Source organism: Malurus melanocephalus, unplaced genomic scaffold (genome assembly GCF_030028575.1).
Source record: "Malurus melanocephalus ecotype Western Australia unplaced genomic scaffold, MMel_1.1 scaffold_234, whole genome shotgun sequence".
NCBI classification, from domain to species: domain Eukaryota; kingdom Metazoa; phylum Chordata; class Aves; order Passeriformes; family Maluridae; genus Malurus; species Malurus melanocephalus.
In genome coordinates, this window is record NW_026623466.1 from 305110 (window position 1) to 319118 (window position 14009).

Below are 14009 nucleotides of genomic sequence, written 5' to 3' on the forward strand. Positions count from 1 at the left end.
CAGACATTTGCATTTGATTTCCATACTCAGACTTTACATCATCCTTCTTGTGTTCAAGCCATGATGTATATTTTTGTGTGTTGTGGCTTTTCAGTCTTCCCTCCCTATTTCTAGTGTGTGGAAAAGAGGTCAAAATTTGGTTTACACCCTGAAGATTTAGGGCAAGAGAATTTCAGCTAGTTGGGGGAAATTCTCTAGAAGCCTCTGGGTGCTCTATATCCTTTTTACAGGATAGAGAATTGAACACAGCAGACCTGAGAATCAAKGTCAAATTTATGTTTACAGCTCTCACAGGTAAATGATGTTTGTACCTTCTCTAGATCCTTTTCAAAATACAAGGGAAAAGCAAAAGTTCCACTACACTTGACATTTTGGGGTAGTGAGTTGCAGTGTTTCATTATTTCTCATTTGAAAAAAAAGACTTCTATTATTTTAAAATTTCCACCCTTCTTTTTGCAATTCTTACTTCAAACCTCCATTTCATTCAGAGAGTTATTTCTCTCTGAAGGCAAAGTTTATCTCATCTCCTCACACAGGAGTCATTTGATATTTCTAATCAACCTTCTCAGTTTTCTGTCTAAAATGCACCTGGAATTTCAACAAGAGACTGATGGTTAGAGCAGGCAGGAGTTTCCTGATGAAAAGTGTACAGAGGCATTGTGCAGCTGCAGCCTCAGAATGGTGTAACAACACCACCCCTTGTAGAGTATTTTGCAATAATTTCACCATCTGGAGAGAAAGTAAAAACAATTTTGGCAGGGTCAACATTCATAAGAAAAAAAAGTAAGTTTCCCACCATGTGTAGATAAAGCAGGCTGACAGCTGCTACTACCTGAACATGCAGAAATAATTAGAGCATAAAAAGGTGCAAATTCCCTGCTAGAAAGGAATGTGAATATGATGCTTGTCATTTCCTGGAGCTGATTCCTGCCTCTGGCAAGCTGTATTTAAATGTTGGGAGGGCTGACTCTCAGTCATTTTAGAGAATCATAYTTAGTGCAGTGAAGTCCAGTGGCTAAAGGGACCAGTGTAGAGTGTTAGGGCATGGAGTCAGGTACAGGTTGCCTACTGAAGATGCTGCTCCTGGTAGTTCCCACCCTTTGGGCCATGTATTCTTGTTCTTTGTCTCTTTGTCTGCCACTGGAAACTCCAAGTCAAATAAGAATGCCTTTGKCTTTAACTTAGATAAAGGAGATTGCTGAGTGAGAATCAGATTGGGTTTGGTATTTCAAAGAAGTTAGCAGAGTGACGAAAAAATGCTATATTGATAATTTTTGAAAAGAAATGGTCAACTGCATTCATTGCTGCTTGTTGGGGGTCATATAAAGCACTTGGTAAATGGGATTTGTTAAAACATTTATGAATCCTTCAGATTTTTTGAATTTTGCAAAACATATTTTTCCTCTGAAAAGCCCAATTGGAYAAGGATTATTCACAGAAAAGCCCAAAGTAAAAAAAAAAAAAGGCTTTTGTATCTTACTGATGTCATTATGGAAGTGAGAGACTAAATGTATTTGTTAACAAAATTTAATGGATTCAGATTTGGTTTCCTTGACTGAAATGTTTTCATYATTTCATCRAGAATCTTAAGGAATATTGTGTTAYATTAGCAACTAATTAAAAAAGTAAAAAGATGATGATAAATGTTAGTCTGAAATTTGTTTGCAATATTTATGTGAGTAATATTTTTGGGACAAATATGAAGACAGATTCATTCACAAATGACTCATAAGCAGATAAATGGAATAAAATACCAACCAWWATTGTTTTAACTAATACCATATTTMTAATGTTATTTTTACTCTCTCAAGGGTTYGAGCAACTTGAGAAAACTTGCCTTTGAATTTAATTGAAACATGAGTTAAGGACAGATGACACCAAGGGAAAGTCATCTYTAATACACCATTCCATGCTTTAGACAAAATACCATTATTTAGTGTAATTATAATAACTCTAGGCAAAACCAATTGGCCAGGAAATTCAAGCATGTTAGCCTTGTCTGCTCCATCACAGACAACACAGAACATCATTGAAAAGAASGTTTCCCCGAACAAAACTCTCTTGAAGACAACTTCAGATTTTTTTCCTTTGATCCTATACCCTCCCCCCCCAACCCAGTTTGGGGATTGGTCATATGAAGTCTTGTATTGAACAAGGAAAGATTTCCTTTTTCAATTCCCTTATTTGGCTGAGTTAAGGGCTTGAGAAAATGAAAGGCATTAACTGTTTTTTTTTTTTTTCTTTACAGACAGTAAGAGCACTCTTGAACAACAACAGCACAGTCACTGTTCTGCGATCAGGCTTGCATGCCATCTTCAATGAGAAATCTCTGGATGTGACTAAAAACCTCTTTCAAGAGAAGTTTAGGAATTCGAAGAAGCGGCAGAAAAACGTACAATTAAAATGTAATTTATTTTTGCTATTTATTGTCTTTCCTCATAAGCACTTGCTTGTCATTGTTAAAGGCCCAGCATTTCCTCTTTATTCATGACATCTGCCCCACTGAGAATTACAGTCTTGCTGTAACCTGAAGGGCTAGCAAAGAGCCAATAAAATTGAGAATGGAGCATGAAGTATTTTCCTCCTAACATTTTAAGGTTAAGAATTAAAGGCTTTTGGTTCTGACTCTCCTAAAGCTTTTTGTGACAGCAGGAGTGCAGTTTCTGTTACTGAATTATGTGTCTCCTAGAAGGAGGCTGACAAGTAGAAATACTTTTTAATTGTTTCTTTAGACAGAAAAGATGTTTTTATTGTATTTATATACATACTAAAACCAAAACCACTGCTCAGAACACTTACTACATTTTTTCCATTATATTAGCAATGTTCTTAGTCTTTCCAAAGGGTATTTATTGCATTCTCTGTTTTTATTGCTTTTCCAAAGTGTCATTTATAACAAGCAAGGTGTCACAGACCTTATCCATATGCTTTCTTGAAGGAAGATGTCTCAATTAGAAGAGTATAAATTTAGGGTGCTGTAATTTACCTTTTGGAATTGGGTGGTAGGTTCCAAACTTGGGGGAACAATTGCACTGATAYGTGGCAACATTATCCACATTTCTGTTGGTCTAAAGAATATTCTGCATTTTCTGTTAATTTTTTTAATTTTTTTCCCCCTTCAACAGATAGACCAAAGTTATATTTTTTCCTCAACCACATAAAATCTCAGACAAGTAAATTAGTATTGCCTATAACCAAATTCCAGCTTTCTCTTTGGAACTGCTTTTTCTTCACACCTTTGCCATGATGACAAGATCAGTGCAGTTATGTTGGAAATGGGCATAAACATGAATTCTGACTAATTTCAAAGTAGGATGCTATTTGTCACTAAAGAAATGGTGTATTAATCAAATGCTACAAACAGATGTCTTCATCTATTTGAAAGTCAAGATAAAAGAAAAAAAAAAAAGCTTAAAACTGCAAAAGCAAATCAAAAGGCAAGCCAACCACTTCAAGTAATGATCTCCCTTCTCTATTTCACAGGTTTGAAAAACTTCATTTCTTCACTGACATCTTCCACGGATATTCGGGATCTCCTGAGTTGTTTGTCTTCAGATCTCCAGACTTTTGTTATTAAGGTATAAAATCAATAATTTCAGAAAAGAAAGAGTGATCACATCATTTATCCTGCTACATGCTGACTATCACTAGTCTGCAGGAGCTACATTGCACACTAGCAACCTGACCAGACTGCAGATTTGCATAAATACAATTTATGCATGCTGTAGAAAAAGGGAGAATTAATTGGCATACAAAACTTCCATCTGTGCAAAAAACTACAAGCATATTTCTATGTGCATATATCCACTCAAGTGGTTTCATAGACACAAATTATCAAAGTCCCYAATAAACCAAAATTCAAAAGTAATATGTTGGTAAAAATGAAGAGAACACTTCATGGTTCCTTACATCCTTGATTCACCAAAATATTGATTTTTAGCAAGTAGTAAGAACTTGTAGTGCAGAGTCTGTAGCTCTTGTGAAAAATTCAAGTATGACCATCCTCACATATGTATCTTTCAACAGATTGCCAACTCTACCACCCCTCTACCTTCACTGATTCACAATTTGTGTCACCGTATTGATACTGTTGCATTCGGTTGGTTGCCATAGCAATTTGCTTGGGTCTGGCACTTAAGAGTTTGGGGCATTTTTCCCCTTCCTGAAGAAGCTGAGTAAACTGTAATTACTTGGCTTAATTACTTACTCTTCTTTTTCTCCTTTTCTTTTTAAATGAATAATAGTATTTTGCAATTCTGTGGTGCCTTCAGCTCACATAACCCTCAGCTACCTCACGGGATGGTATTGAGAAGATGGAGCAGGACTTTTCCTGGGAGTTCACAGTTATAGGGCATAAGGCAATAGACACAAGTCACAACAAAGAAAATTCCCAATAGATAGAAAGAAAAAAAAAGTTAACATTAGAATAATTAAGCACAGGRAGTGGTTACCTGGAAAGGCTGTGGAATCTTTATCCAGGAGACTCAGAACCTGGCTGCACAAGGCCATGCTTTGGACAGGAGATCCAAAGATCTCTTTCAACCTAAAATATCTTAGGATTCTAATAGAAAAAAATACTTGTTGCTTTTTCCACCTTTGTATGCACTTTGTACAGGGAAATAGTCTGCCACGCAATAAGGAAATCCTTTGACCAACATTATCATAAACCATTTTTTTTCTTTATCTGCAGCCAAGCAAGAGTAAAGAGGCATTTAAAGAGCAGGCTTCAGATTTCATGTTGAAATGGAACCTCCTACTGAGCAATGTAGGCAAGATTCTGACCATCAACAGGACAGACAGTTTTGGTAAATAGGATGCTTGTGACTCTAATTTGATACRCCCCTTTTTGATTTGAGATGGCAAAGGCAACAGATCTAAAAGTACCTAAAGGGGCCAACAAGAGCTGTCAATGTAGTGACAGGACAGTGGAGAATGGCTTTAAACTGAAAGAGGGAAGGTTTAGATTGGGTATTAGAAAGAAATTCTTTGATGTGAGGGTGGTGAAGCACTGGAACAGGTTGTCCAGAGAAGCTGTGGATGCCCCATCCCTGGAAGTGTTCAAGGCCAGGTTGGATGGGGCTCTGAGCAGCCTGGTCCTGTGGAAGGTGCCTGGCAGGGGATTGGCACTAGATGGTCTTTAAGGTACTTTCCAACACAAACTATTCTTCATTTCTGTGATTCTATGATTTTAACTATGGCAATTTTAACTGACATAAATTCATGGTACATTTAATAGAGGCATCCCTTCTTCCTACTCCTTTCCTCCTATCACCGTTCTCCTGCTGATGTGACTAGACAGGTTAGGGAAATGAAATTATCAGTTTTTGACCAAACGTGTTCTCTGAGAAAAACTGTAGGGCGAGCAGAAGGGAGGAGAGTAGGAGCATGAACTGGAGATGGCAGGAAAGCCAGGGCTCCCTCTTTCGGCAGAAGTCATGGTTTGTCTGTGGGGAAACAGGGAACAGCAGCCTGAGGTGAGAGCCTCTGCTTCCCCTCCATACAAGAGCTGCACAGCACAGCAGAAGGGTGTGATGGAGATCTGGGGCCACTAATATTCCAAACCATAAACATTCCAGACCYCTCAAAGTGACAGCTCTGAATCTTCCAGGTTCTTTCTGTGTAATACAGCCAGAGCAGAGCCTTGTGATAGCTACTTGCCAAAAGGCGGTTAGTTCCTCTGACAAAAGATACATGCACCTTTTCCTTATGCCTTATGCAATATGCTGACCTAAGTGCTTGCCTAGCCAGCAGCACACCTGTTGAAGGTATTAGACTGACTGAAAAATAGTCACTTCTTTAGCTGGACTAGTTTCCTCTCCTTAGTGCTCTGAGCTGTCAAACACCACATCCATCATACACCAGTGCAAGGCAGGAGAGAGAAGGAACTGTGCAGTAGCGTTCACTTGAAGAGGCTTGAAGGGATGCAAACATGTCTTAAGTCAGTCCAATCTCTACCCTAACTGCCTTTCTCTTCACTTGYAACACCTTGCAGAGGTGCCTTTTCTGCAGAAATGTACAATCTCCTGTGAATTACATCAAATCCGAAACTGTGTGAAATGCCTTATRGATTTTCAAAGGTGCACCTTCATATTTTTAACGCTTCTGTTGAATGCAACTTCATGAAAATAGCCAAAGAAAACCTCATTATCTTCTTTGAAATGCCCCTTGAAAACCATACTTTCATGTGTTTGCTACAAATAGATAACAAAGGTGTATGTCAAGGTTTTTGCCTTTCGTGTTCCTCAGTATTTTTACCCCATTAATATCTGTGCTTCGCATGTATGAGCACAAGCTCTTCTGCATCAAGCTGCTATCTTTTGTCTTCTGTTTACATTGTAAACTTTCTGGATCAGGATCAGATTTTGTTCTGTGTCTGCAAGGAACAYAGCACATTAGGGTCCCTTGTCCATCAGCTGCTGCATTACAGTAATAATAAAATAATCAGTCCTTTCTCTCTCTCCAAAGGAGTTCTGCACAAAACTCTACAATGTTACATGCAATACTTTTGGCAATGAGTAAATTGAAAATGCTTTCCAGGAGCTGCACTGGAAGCATAATGTTTATTGAAATCCCCCATGATGATGAAATCCTCTTCCCTCTTTCCACCACAAGAAGAGTTTAATGAATTGCCTCCCTGTTCCACTGTTGTGTTAAAGGATGTGATACAATGGATGGAATGCATCTCTTAGTCTGCTTGGACTTGGTTAAACTAGTTACAAATTACAATTTATGACCCTTTTTTTCTACTATAAATCAATAATACTAAAATTGAATTTATTCTCAAATATGAGAGAGTGAAATTTTTTTTTTAAATTTTTTTTTTTATTCTCAAATATGAGAGAGTGAAATTGGTTTTTTTTTAATTTTTTGCTGTGATGCTTCAATAATTTGATCATTATTATCTTCTTTATTCTTTAAGATGTTGGGTTATTTGATCTATCAACGTCCCTTTTTTGGCATCTTTCTATTCCTGTAGCTTACTGAGTTACAGCAGACAGGCTGAAACTGTTCTGTTAACAAGCCATCTGGTGTAAAAGTTCTGTATTCAGGGTCATTGCTTTCCAGAAATTTCGTAAATCTCAGCATTTCTTCAAAATATAGACTAGGCAGCATCCACACAGAGGAAACACAATTACTTAGGGAAATGTGTGTCATGTTAATACAGTGTGCCTCCCCCCAAAATAAATCTATCTGTAACCAGAACTAATCTTACTGCAGACTTGATCTTTGCCTTCCAGCTTGCCACATCCAGTGCACACTGGCATACTCACACCTCTGAATTTAGGATTGACTTTCACCTTTTCCAGCYGAGCCTCCACTGGGTGATGTCCAGATGAGATCAGAGGAGCCCTGCAGTTATCGCGGCTCTAAGACAACAGGGAGCAAGTGTGCGACAGCAGTCAGGGCTAATGGGACCTCTAGAGCTCCTTCAGCTCTGTCTCCTTTCCAGAAAATGTGCCTCTGCACATCTCCCTCACAGTTTCATGTCATCTCACCCAGCTCTGTTTCCTTACTGGTCTATCTACTGGTCTATCATGGAGACTGAGCAGTGAGCTGTGCATTCCTCCTCTGCAAGCAAGTCCCTTGCTTCAACCTTGTCGCTCCTGAAAACTGTGTTCCTCTCTGTTACCCCAAAGAACAACCRGAGTGGTAGCTTTGGTTTCATGCTTACTCTTAGACAATATGTTGAAAACACCTGTRAGACTGTTAGAAACACTCTTGAACTACTAGTAGCAAACCTATAGTTTCAACTCCAACTATAAAAAATCCCTTTCCTTGTTCCATAGGTAAAAAAGCATTTCCCCCTATTTTCCTCTAGTTTAAAGATCCTCAGAAGGGTGACCACTAGAAGCAGTATCTTCTCAGACACATATAACATCAAAAGAGGCAGTATTTTTCATTTTTAAAGCTCTGTAAACCGTGTTAGTTCATATAAATTGTGATGTCTCCTGGTTGACATCCATATAAACTAGTTTGTGGGATGTAGAGGTTATAAACTGCTTGATGAATTCCTATGCAGATTTATGGCATGGAAGAAGATCTACTTTTTACTGTAAAGGCTTTCAATCAAGGTATAATTCAAAAGTCAACAGCCCCCATGAGTCTCTCTTGGCTTTTATCAGTTATGGCCCAAGTTTCAAGTGGGCCATTTAATGTCATAGGTACAAGACATACAGATATCTGTAGGAGGTTTTGCTTGGGAAGAGGTAGAATGATTGTCTGAGGGGAGAATGAGAATGATATATGGTTATTGATAAGTCTTGTAGTAGAAGTGTATGCGGGGAAGAACTTGAATAGGAAAGTGAATGAACACAACTTTCTAACTAAATAAGAGAAAATATTTTTACTTATGTTTAAAATCTGCACTGTTGCCTTTTTTTTCTGGGATAGTTGGAAATACGTGATTTTGTAAGTACTGTTTGGCTTTGCCTAGCCCATTACTATAATGAAGCCCTTCAAAAAAGAACACATCATAAAGACAAGCAAATGAAGTTGTCATAATTATCTCTGGTTTTTTTTTTAACCTAGGATCCTGGCTTTTGTTGAACATGCTACTTGTTGATTTTGCGGCTCACATTTTCCTGTCCTATTTAGAAGAGGAGAAGGAAGATGAAAATTCCTTGGTTGCAAAGCAAAATGAGGTCCCTGTTGTGTGTGTTTATGAGCCCAACCATCTCTCAGCATGTTTTGCAGAGGAGGAACCTGCAGCCAATGCTCCACAGACAGCTCTTGTGATGCAGAACCAGAATAACTTTGGATTAAGCAATGTATTGCAGAGTTCTGAGTTGTTTGGTGAACACAGCCACTGTCAGCAAGGTGAAATTAATGTTAACTTAAAAGAAAATGATGGGGKAAAATCTATAAATTGAGTAAATTAGGATAAATTGGGAGGGGTGTGGCTGATTGGGGTTTTTATGCATGTAAAGTAGAACTAACAAAATCCAGATTTACATGGAACTGTGTCCAATGTCACTGAAACCTCAAGCCACAAAGCATCCTCCACATCCCACCGCTACCCCACAATCCTATCAAGGGATTGTAACATGAACACCACCCACCTCCCCAGCAGCACAGGTTCCTGATTCTTCTTTAGGTTTCCAGAAGACCTCTGGAACTCTTTCCTTGTTGTCTAAGGAAGAGCAGTGCTATTCTGGTGGGCTGGGAGCTGGCTATGAGCTAATTGCCAAGCAGACTTGCATGTAGTTATTGATCAAAAAAGAGATGGTACAGTGTGGTCTTTTCTCACTGTTGGAAGCACTGAGAGTCTCTCTTCCCTCCATTTACCTGTTACTTTTATCAAAAGATGCAGAAATATGAAATCCTTAAGACATTTCTGATCCAGAATTTTCTTGCAGTCCATCCACTGCTCCAAACTTAATAGTATAAAGTGTGAGACATAGGTAGAAAACAGATTAGACTCCAAGTTTTCTAGAATACAAGGCTAAAATACAAGAACACATGGGAACATGGATCAAGCTTCTGTGATTAATGCAAGTGATGAATTCAACATACAGCTCTTTTCATATTTCTTTTACAAGTAGACAAGTAGGATCACCTGCCTTATATCTCAGAAAATACTGTGTTTTCCAGGAAACTGTGAAGGACAAACGTTAATTTCACTAAGACTCACAGAGAAAATTGCATTTTTGGGGTGACACTACTATAGTTATTTTTCTCCCAAGAGGTATTCAGTTTCCATACACTAGCACAGGAGTGGAAATTGACTGTTTTATAAACATCTTTATTACTTATAGACACCTTTAGGGGACCCTAATTTTTTAAAATATAAGATATGCTAAGACTAGTTCAGCAAAGAAAATTGGAGGGGAGAAAGTAGACACATAGGGGACAAACCAGGAATGATTTATACATATAATGGCCATGTTTGACAGCTTTTGTTATTTTTCACATGTAAAATAATGACCCATCCTGCCATACCACCTTTATGTCAAAACCTAAACTGAACTGGGTGCTGACTGTTTGCTAGAGAGCTCTAAATCACTGGTGGTCAGAAATGAGGAAATAAACCACTAGAAATTTTATTCAATATCTGCTCATTTCCTATGCTCTTCATTRTGATGCCTTTTGTATGGCCCCCCATGCCCATTGTAATGCTTTTTGTAGGGGTCATCAGACAAGGGCTTGACCCAGGTTTGGTCTGTGTATGTGATGTCCCTATAGATGTGTGTGTCRGTTTTGCATTTTTTGCACCTGATCACAAGAACAGACTAAGGCTGATTAAAGTGAAGGATGAGGGATGTCAAGGTAAGAGAGGAAGGGTGTAAAATGTGAAATGAGGAGTATGAGAACGTGAAAGATTGAGAAAGTGTAGTAGTTTAGAGATTAAAGAACCCAACAAATTATGGATCCTACCAGTCCTTGTGAAAGATGCTGATAGCTGGGATGAAAAGGAGATTCTAGTAAGAACCTGTTATGTTGTGGTTCGAGTATTTACAATTTGTGATCGAGTTGAAAAACTTGAACCTGCAGCTCAGAAGGGCTTCAGGAACTGTAAAAGAGTGAGTGAGCACTTTGCCCACTCATGTTTTTCACATGGGTGGTAGCTCCCACCTCAACCATTGCAGATTCTTTCTTTTTGTATGTCAACACTAACTCCACAGGTTGCTGAAAAACACAGCTACCAAAAGCATCTTTATCACCCACCGCTTTGTTTGTACTGTCATGTCTATAGATCCTCTGACAAGATTTCCATTGCATGAGGATTTTTGTTCTGTGACTTCTGACCACCAAAATCATCATTGTGCTTCCAAGGAACCATCTGTGCCTGCTCTTGACTAATCCCACTTTGCCCACAGCCCTTTCTGTTGGGTGCCTAAATCCTCAGCAGCCATAGCAGCATCTACCAGCTACGCTGCTGTTTCCTGGACCACATTTCTGCAGCCTAACATATTGCTCAGATTTATTTCATAATTTTTGCTTTTAATTCCTTCACCTCAAGCAGGCTTGGCAGCTTTCTGCAACCCAGTGCCTTTCATCAGTTCCCATCCTCCACTCTATCCATTGCCAACACCACCAACCTCCGTAGCTTTTAAAGCTTGTCCCACAAGGCATTTCTATGCCTTCTCTACAGACTGTTATGCTGTGGGAAAAAAAAAAAAATCTGTTCATCGCACCTCCACACTCAGCTCATTGAAATTGGTGCTAACCACTCAGTCTTGCTACAAAACCCTGGAAAAATATGAGGGAGGACTGGTAACAGAAATCAGAAGAGAATCTCCCAACCTTACTCTGCTATCAGCAGCACCAATATGTGTGGCTTATCAGATCCCTTCATGATCTTTTAGTTATCATCACCTTCATTCTTCTTCTTCCTTCCCCATCTGTTTCTGGTCTTCCAATCCTAGTTGATGCTGAATACAAATTAGACTCCTCAGCAGAGAAATCATTTTTTTTCCATTTATTTTGAACAGTGCAGCACATTTATGAATCTCATCTTTAAATATAGTTTAAATAGTTAATACACAGAGTTAATAAGTAGAGTTAATACTCTTGAAGACAGAATACAATCCAAGTTGGTTTTATRTGAAAAAATGTAGAGGGCAGGGAGCGAGACAGTAGAAGATTTGTAAACACTGGTTTAGTGGGGAAGTGTGAGATGAAATGCTACAGATCCAAATGTACATTGTATGAACTCAGAATCGATGAAACTGGTGGCAGTAAGAGAGACAATCTGAACAAGCTGTAATCTGTAAAAGTGCAGCTCAGAGAGTATTGGCCAGGTTTTTATKCCTTATCACGGAGCTTGCAGTTGCTTTCTCTCAGTATGAATAGCATTTTTTTCATCTAGAAAATCCCATTCTAGGCTTTTGCTTTTTCCTCACTTGTTACCAAATTAAAATCCTATTAAACTGCACACCTGCAGTGGATTTATCTGCAGAACACTGTGCCGTAGCTTTTAATCCAATTCCACACCTTCGTAGCATACAATATACTGCAAATCAGGGCACGAAGAGACTGAGGGTATGCTATTCCTAGCTCTGTTGGCAGAGAGCAAATCAAACACTTTGATTTGTTGGAAAGGGAGAAGAAAATAGGACATAGTTAAYTACTTGACTTATAGGAATGGTAAGTGTTCATCTGAGTGGTCTCTACAACATAGGATACAGAGATCAAGTGAAATCATTAACTAAAATGATCACAAAATGAGAGCAAAATCATGACCCTGATTGAATTCAGTGTCAAAATTTCTGCTGATTTTAAGAAAGCCAGAATTTCAGCATGAAAAAGCAGTCCCCATCAARAGAGAGACAGGCAGAGACTGTTTTGAAAATGGATAGAAGGGCTTACAGCAGACACACGAAGMGTGAGAAATGTGAATGATATGTTCAAAGTAGATGTGCCCTACTGTCAGACCTTTGCCACCCGATGATGAGCCCCAATGTGTCCCTCCTCTTGTTGGGTTTATTTGATGTAAAATAAGGCAGGGTATCTATAAAATACCTCAGGTTCRGCAAATAAGAATAGAGAAGACTTTTTTGTTCAATTAAGGGAAAAAATTGTTTACAATTCCGACAATCAAAATATTTGCATGTTTCTTTTCTAATTTTCAGCACATCCAGGTAATTTAGGAAGAGAAAATTTTTATATCATGTACTAAGTTGGACCTTCAAGTTGGAAGGGAAACACTTCTTACTCGAAAAATGGACTGTATTTCTTTRACTCCAATGAACAGCAAATCTTCAGAGAAAACCATCCTGACTTGAAAATTCTATATGCTATGCCATTYTTACTTTGTGATAGAAATTTAAGAAATACTATTTTCMTTCTCTTAAACTTAAGATCTTTTTTTAAAAAATTCTAAATGCAAAACTGGGCTAGCAATRCAGTTATTTTAAGTTGTCATGTGATTTGATTTAGATTATTTGAATAAATCTTCAGAAGAAAAAGGTGAACTATTTGTGGGTGTATTTTTCTGTTGTCATCCTGCCTGAGGTAAYTGGGATAAATTTATCTGGAAGCTACAGTATAAATTAATGACTCTGTGTCAATGCTGCTTTGCATCTACAGTGTTTAATTTAAAATTTATATTTATTGAATATAAAACCTACTACTAATCCTTATGTCTTAAGAAATTCCTGCGCTTTTTTTGCCATTTCTGCACTATACAAGAGRCAATATATCACATATAATTCTCTCAACTGAAATAAAACAGGCTGTATATAATGTTTCTATTAGATTATGTTCAGAACTAGGTTTTTTTGACTTGTTCTGTAAGTCAAGTACAAGATAAGATATTTATAAATAGAAACCCTGGCATCAATTCATATAAAATAGTAAATACAAACTATGAGATATACATCTTGCATGTATCAGATTGTGTGAGGAAATTCCCTGAAATGCCAGGAAAATGGGGGGTTTAAYTATTTTTGAAGAGCGTGCCTGCAGTGATTTTTCTGTGCCTGGCTGCTATTTCAAGAAGGGACAACTCCTTCGATATTTTAAGAAAGGACATATCCTGAATCAGAAAAAAAGCACTTATCAGGAGCTTAGGAAGCTTTCACTGATTTTGGGTTTGGAAATCTACATTGATTTTCTGCTTGTGTATCCATTCTTCTGTCTCAGCTCAAGCACTGAAGTGGGAATCAATTTTCAAAAGTGTGGTATTGCAGCAGATGTAGACAGGGCCATGTGCTAAAGGAAAAGGTAGTCATATATTCAATTCTGCTGTGAGATTAAGAGTTGGTGTCAAAACTATATTCTCTTGGGAAGTATCTTCACAATCAGAAAAATTGAWTTGGGTCTTAAGGCCCATTATACTCATTTCCATTATTCTTCAGGTTTTTATAGTGAAKATTAAAATGGAACAGGGTGTCTAGGAAAAAATATAAGCTAAAAATATTCAGTGTTCTCCAGTCCACTTTTATTTATTAGTTTCGATTCTAGATTAAGTGTACCTGTTCCCATGGCACAATTAAGCAGAAGCTGTATCCGTAGACTGATTTTGGAATSTGTTCCTCAGAGCTATGGAAAAGTTGGATCTGTTAGAT

At 38.0% G+C, this 14009-nt stretch overlaps 1 protein-coding gene across 1 annotated transcript in view; it reads left to right on the plus strand.

Moving 5' to 3' along the window:
* Positions 1 to 12746, plus strand: part of RFX8 (regulatory factor X8) — a 31670-nt gene extending 18924 nt beyond the window's left edge. Inside the window, exons 12-16 of the mRNA XM_057374853.1 lie at positions 2249 to 2405; positions 3484 to 3578; positions 4691 to 4805; positions 8530 to 8817; positions 12573 to 12746. Of these exons, the coding sequence (XP_057230836.1) occupies positions 2249 to 2405; positions 3484 to 3578; positions 4691 to 4805; positions 8530 to 8817; positions 12573 to 12619 (702 nt within the window). The 3' untranslated portion in view covers positions 12620 to 12746. The remainder of the gene's footprint in view (positions 1 to 2248; positions 2406 to 3483; positions 3579 to 4690; positions 4806 to 8529; positions 8818 to 12572) is intronic.
* Positions 12747 to 14009: the final 1263 nt, after the last annotated feature.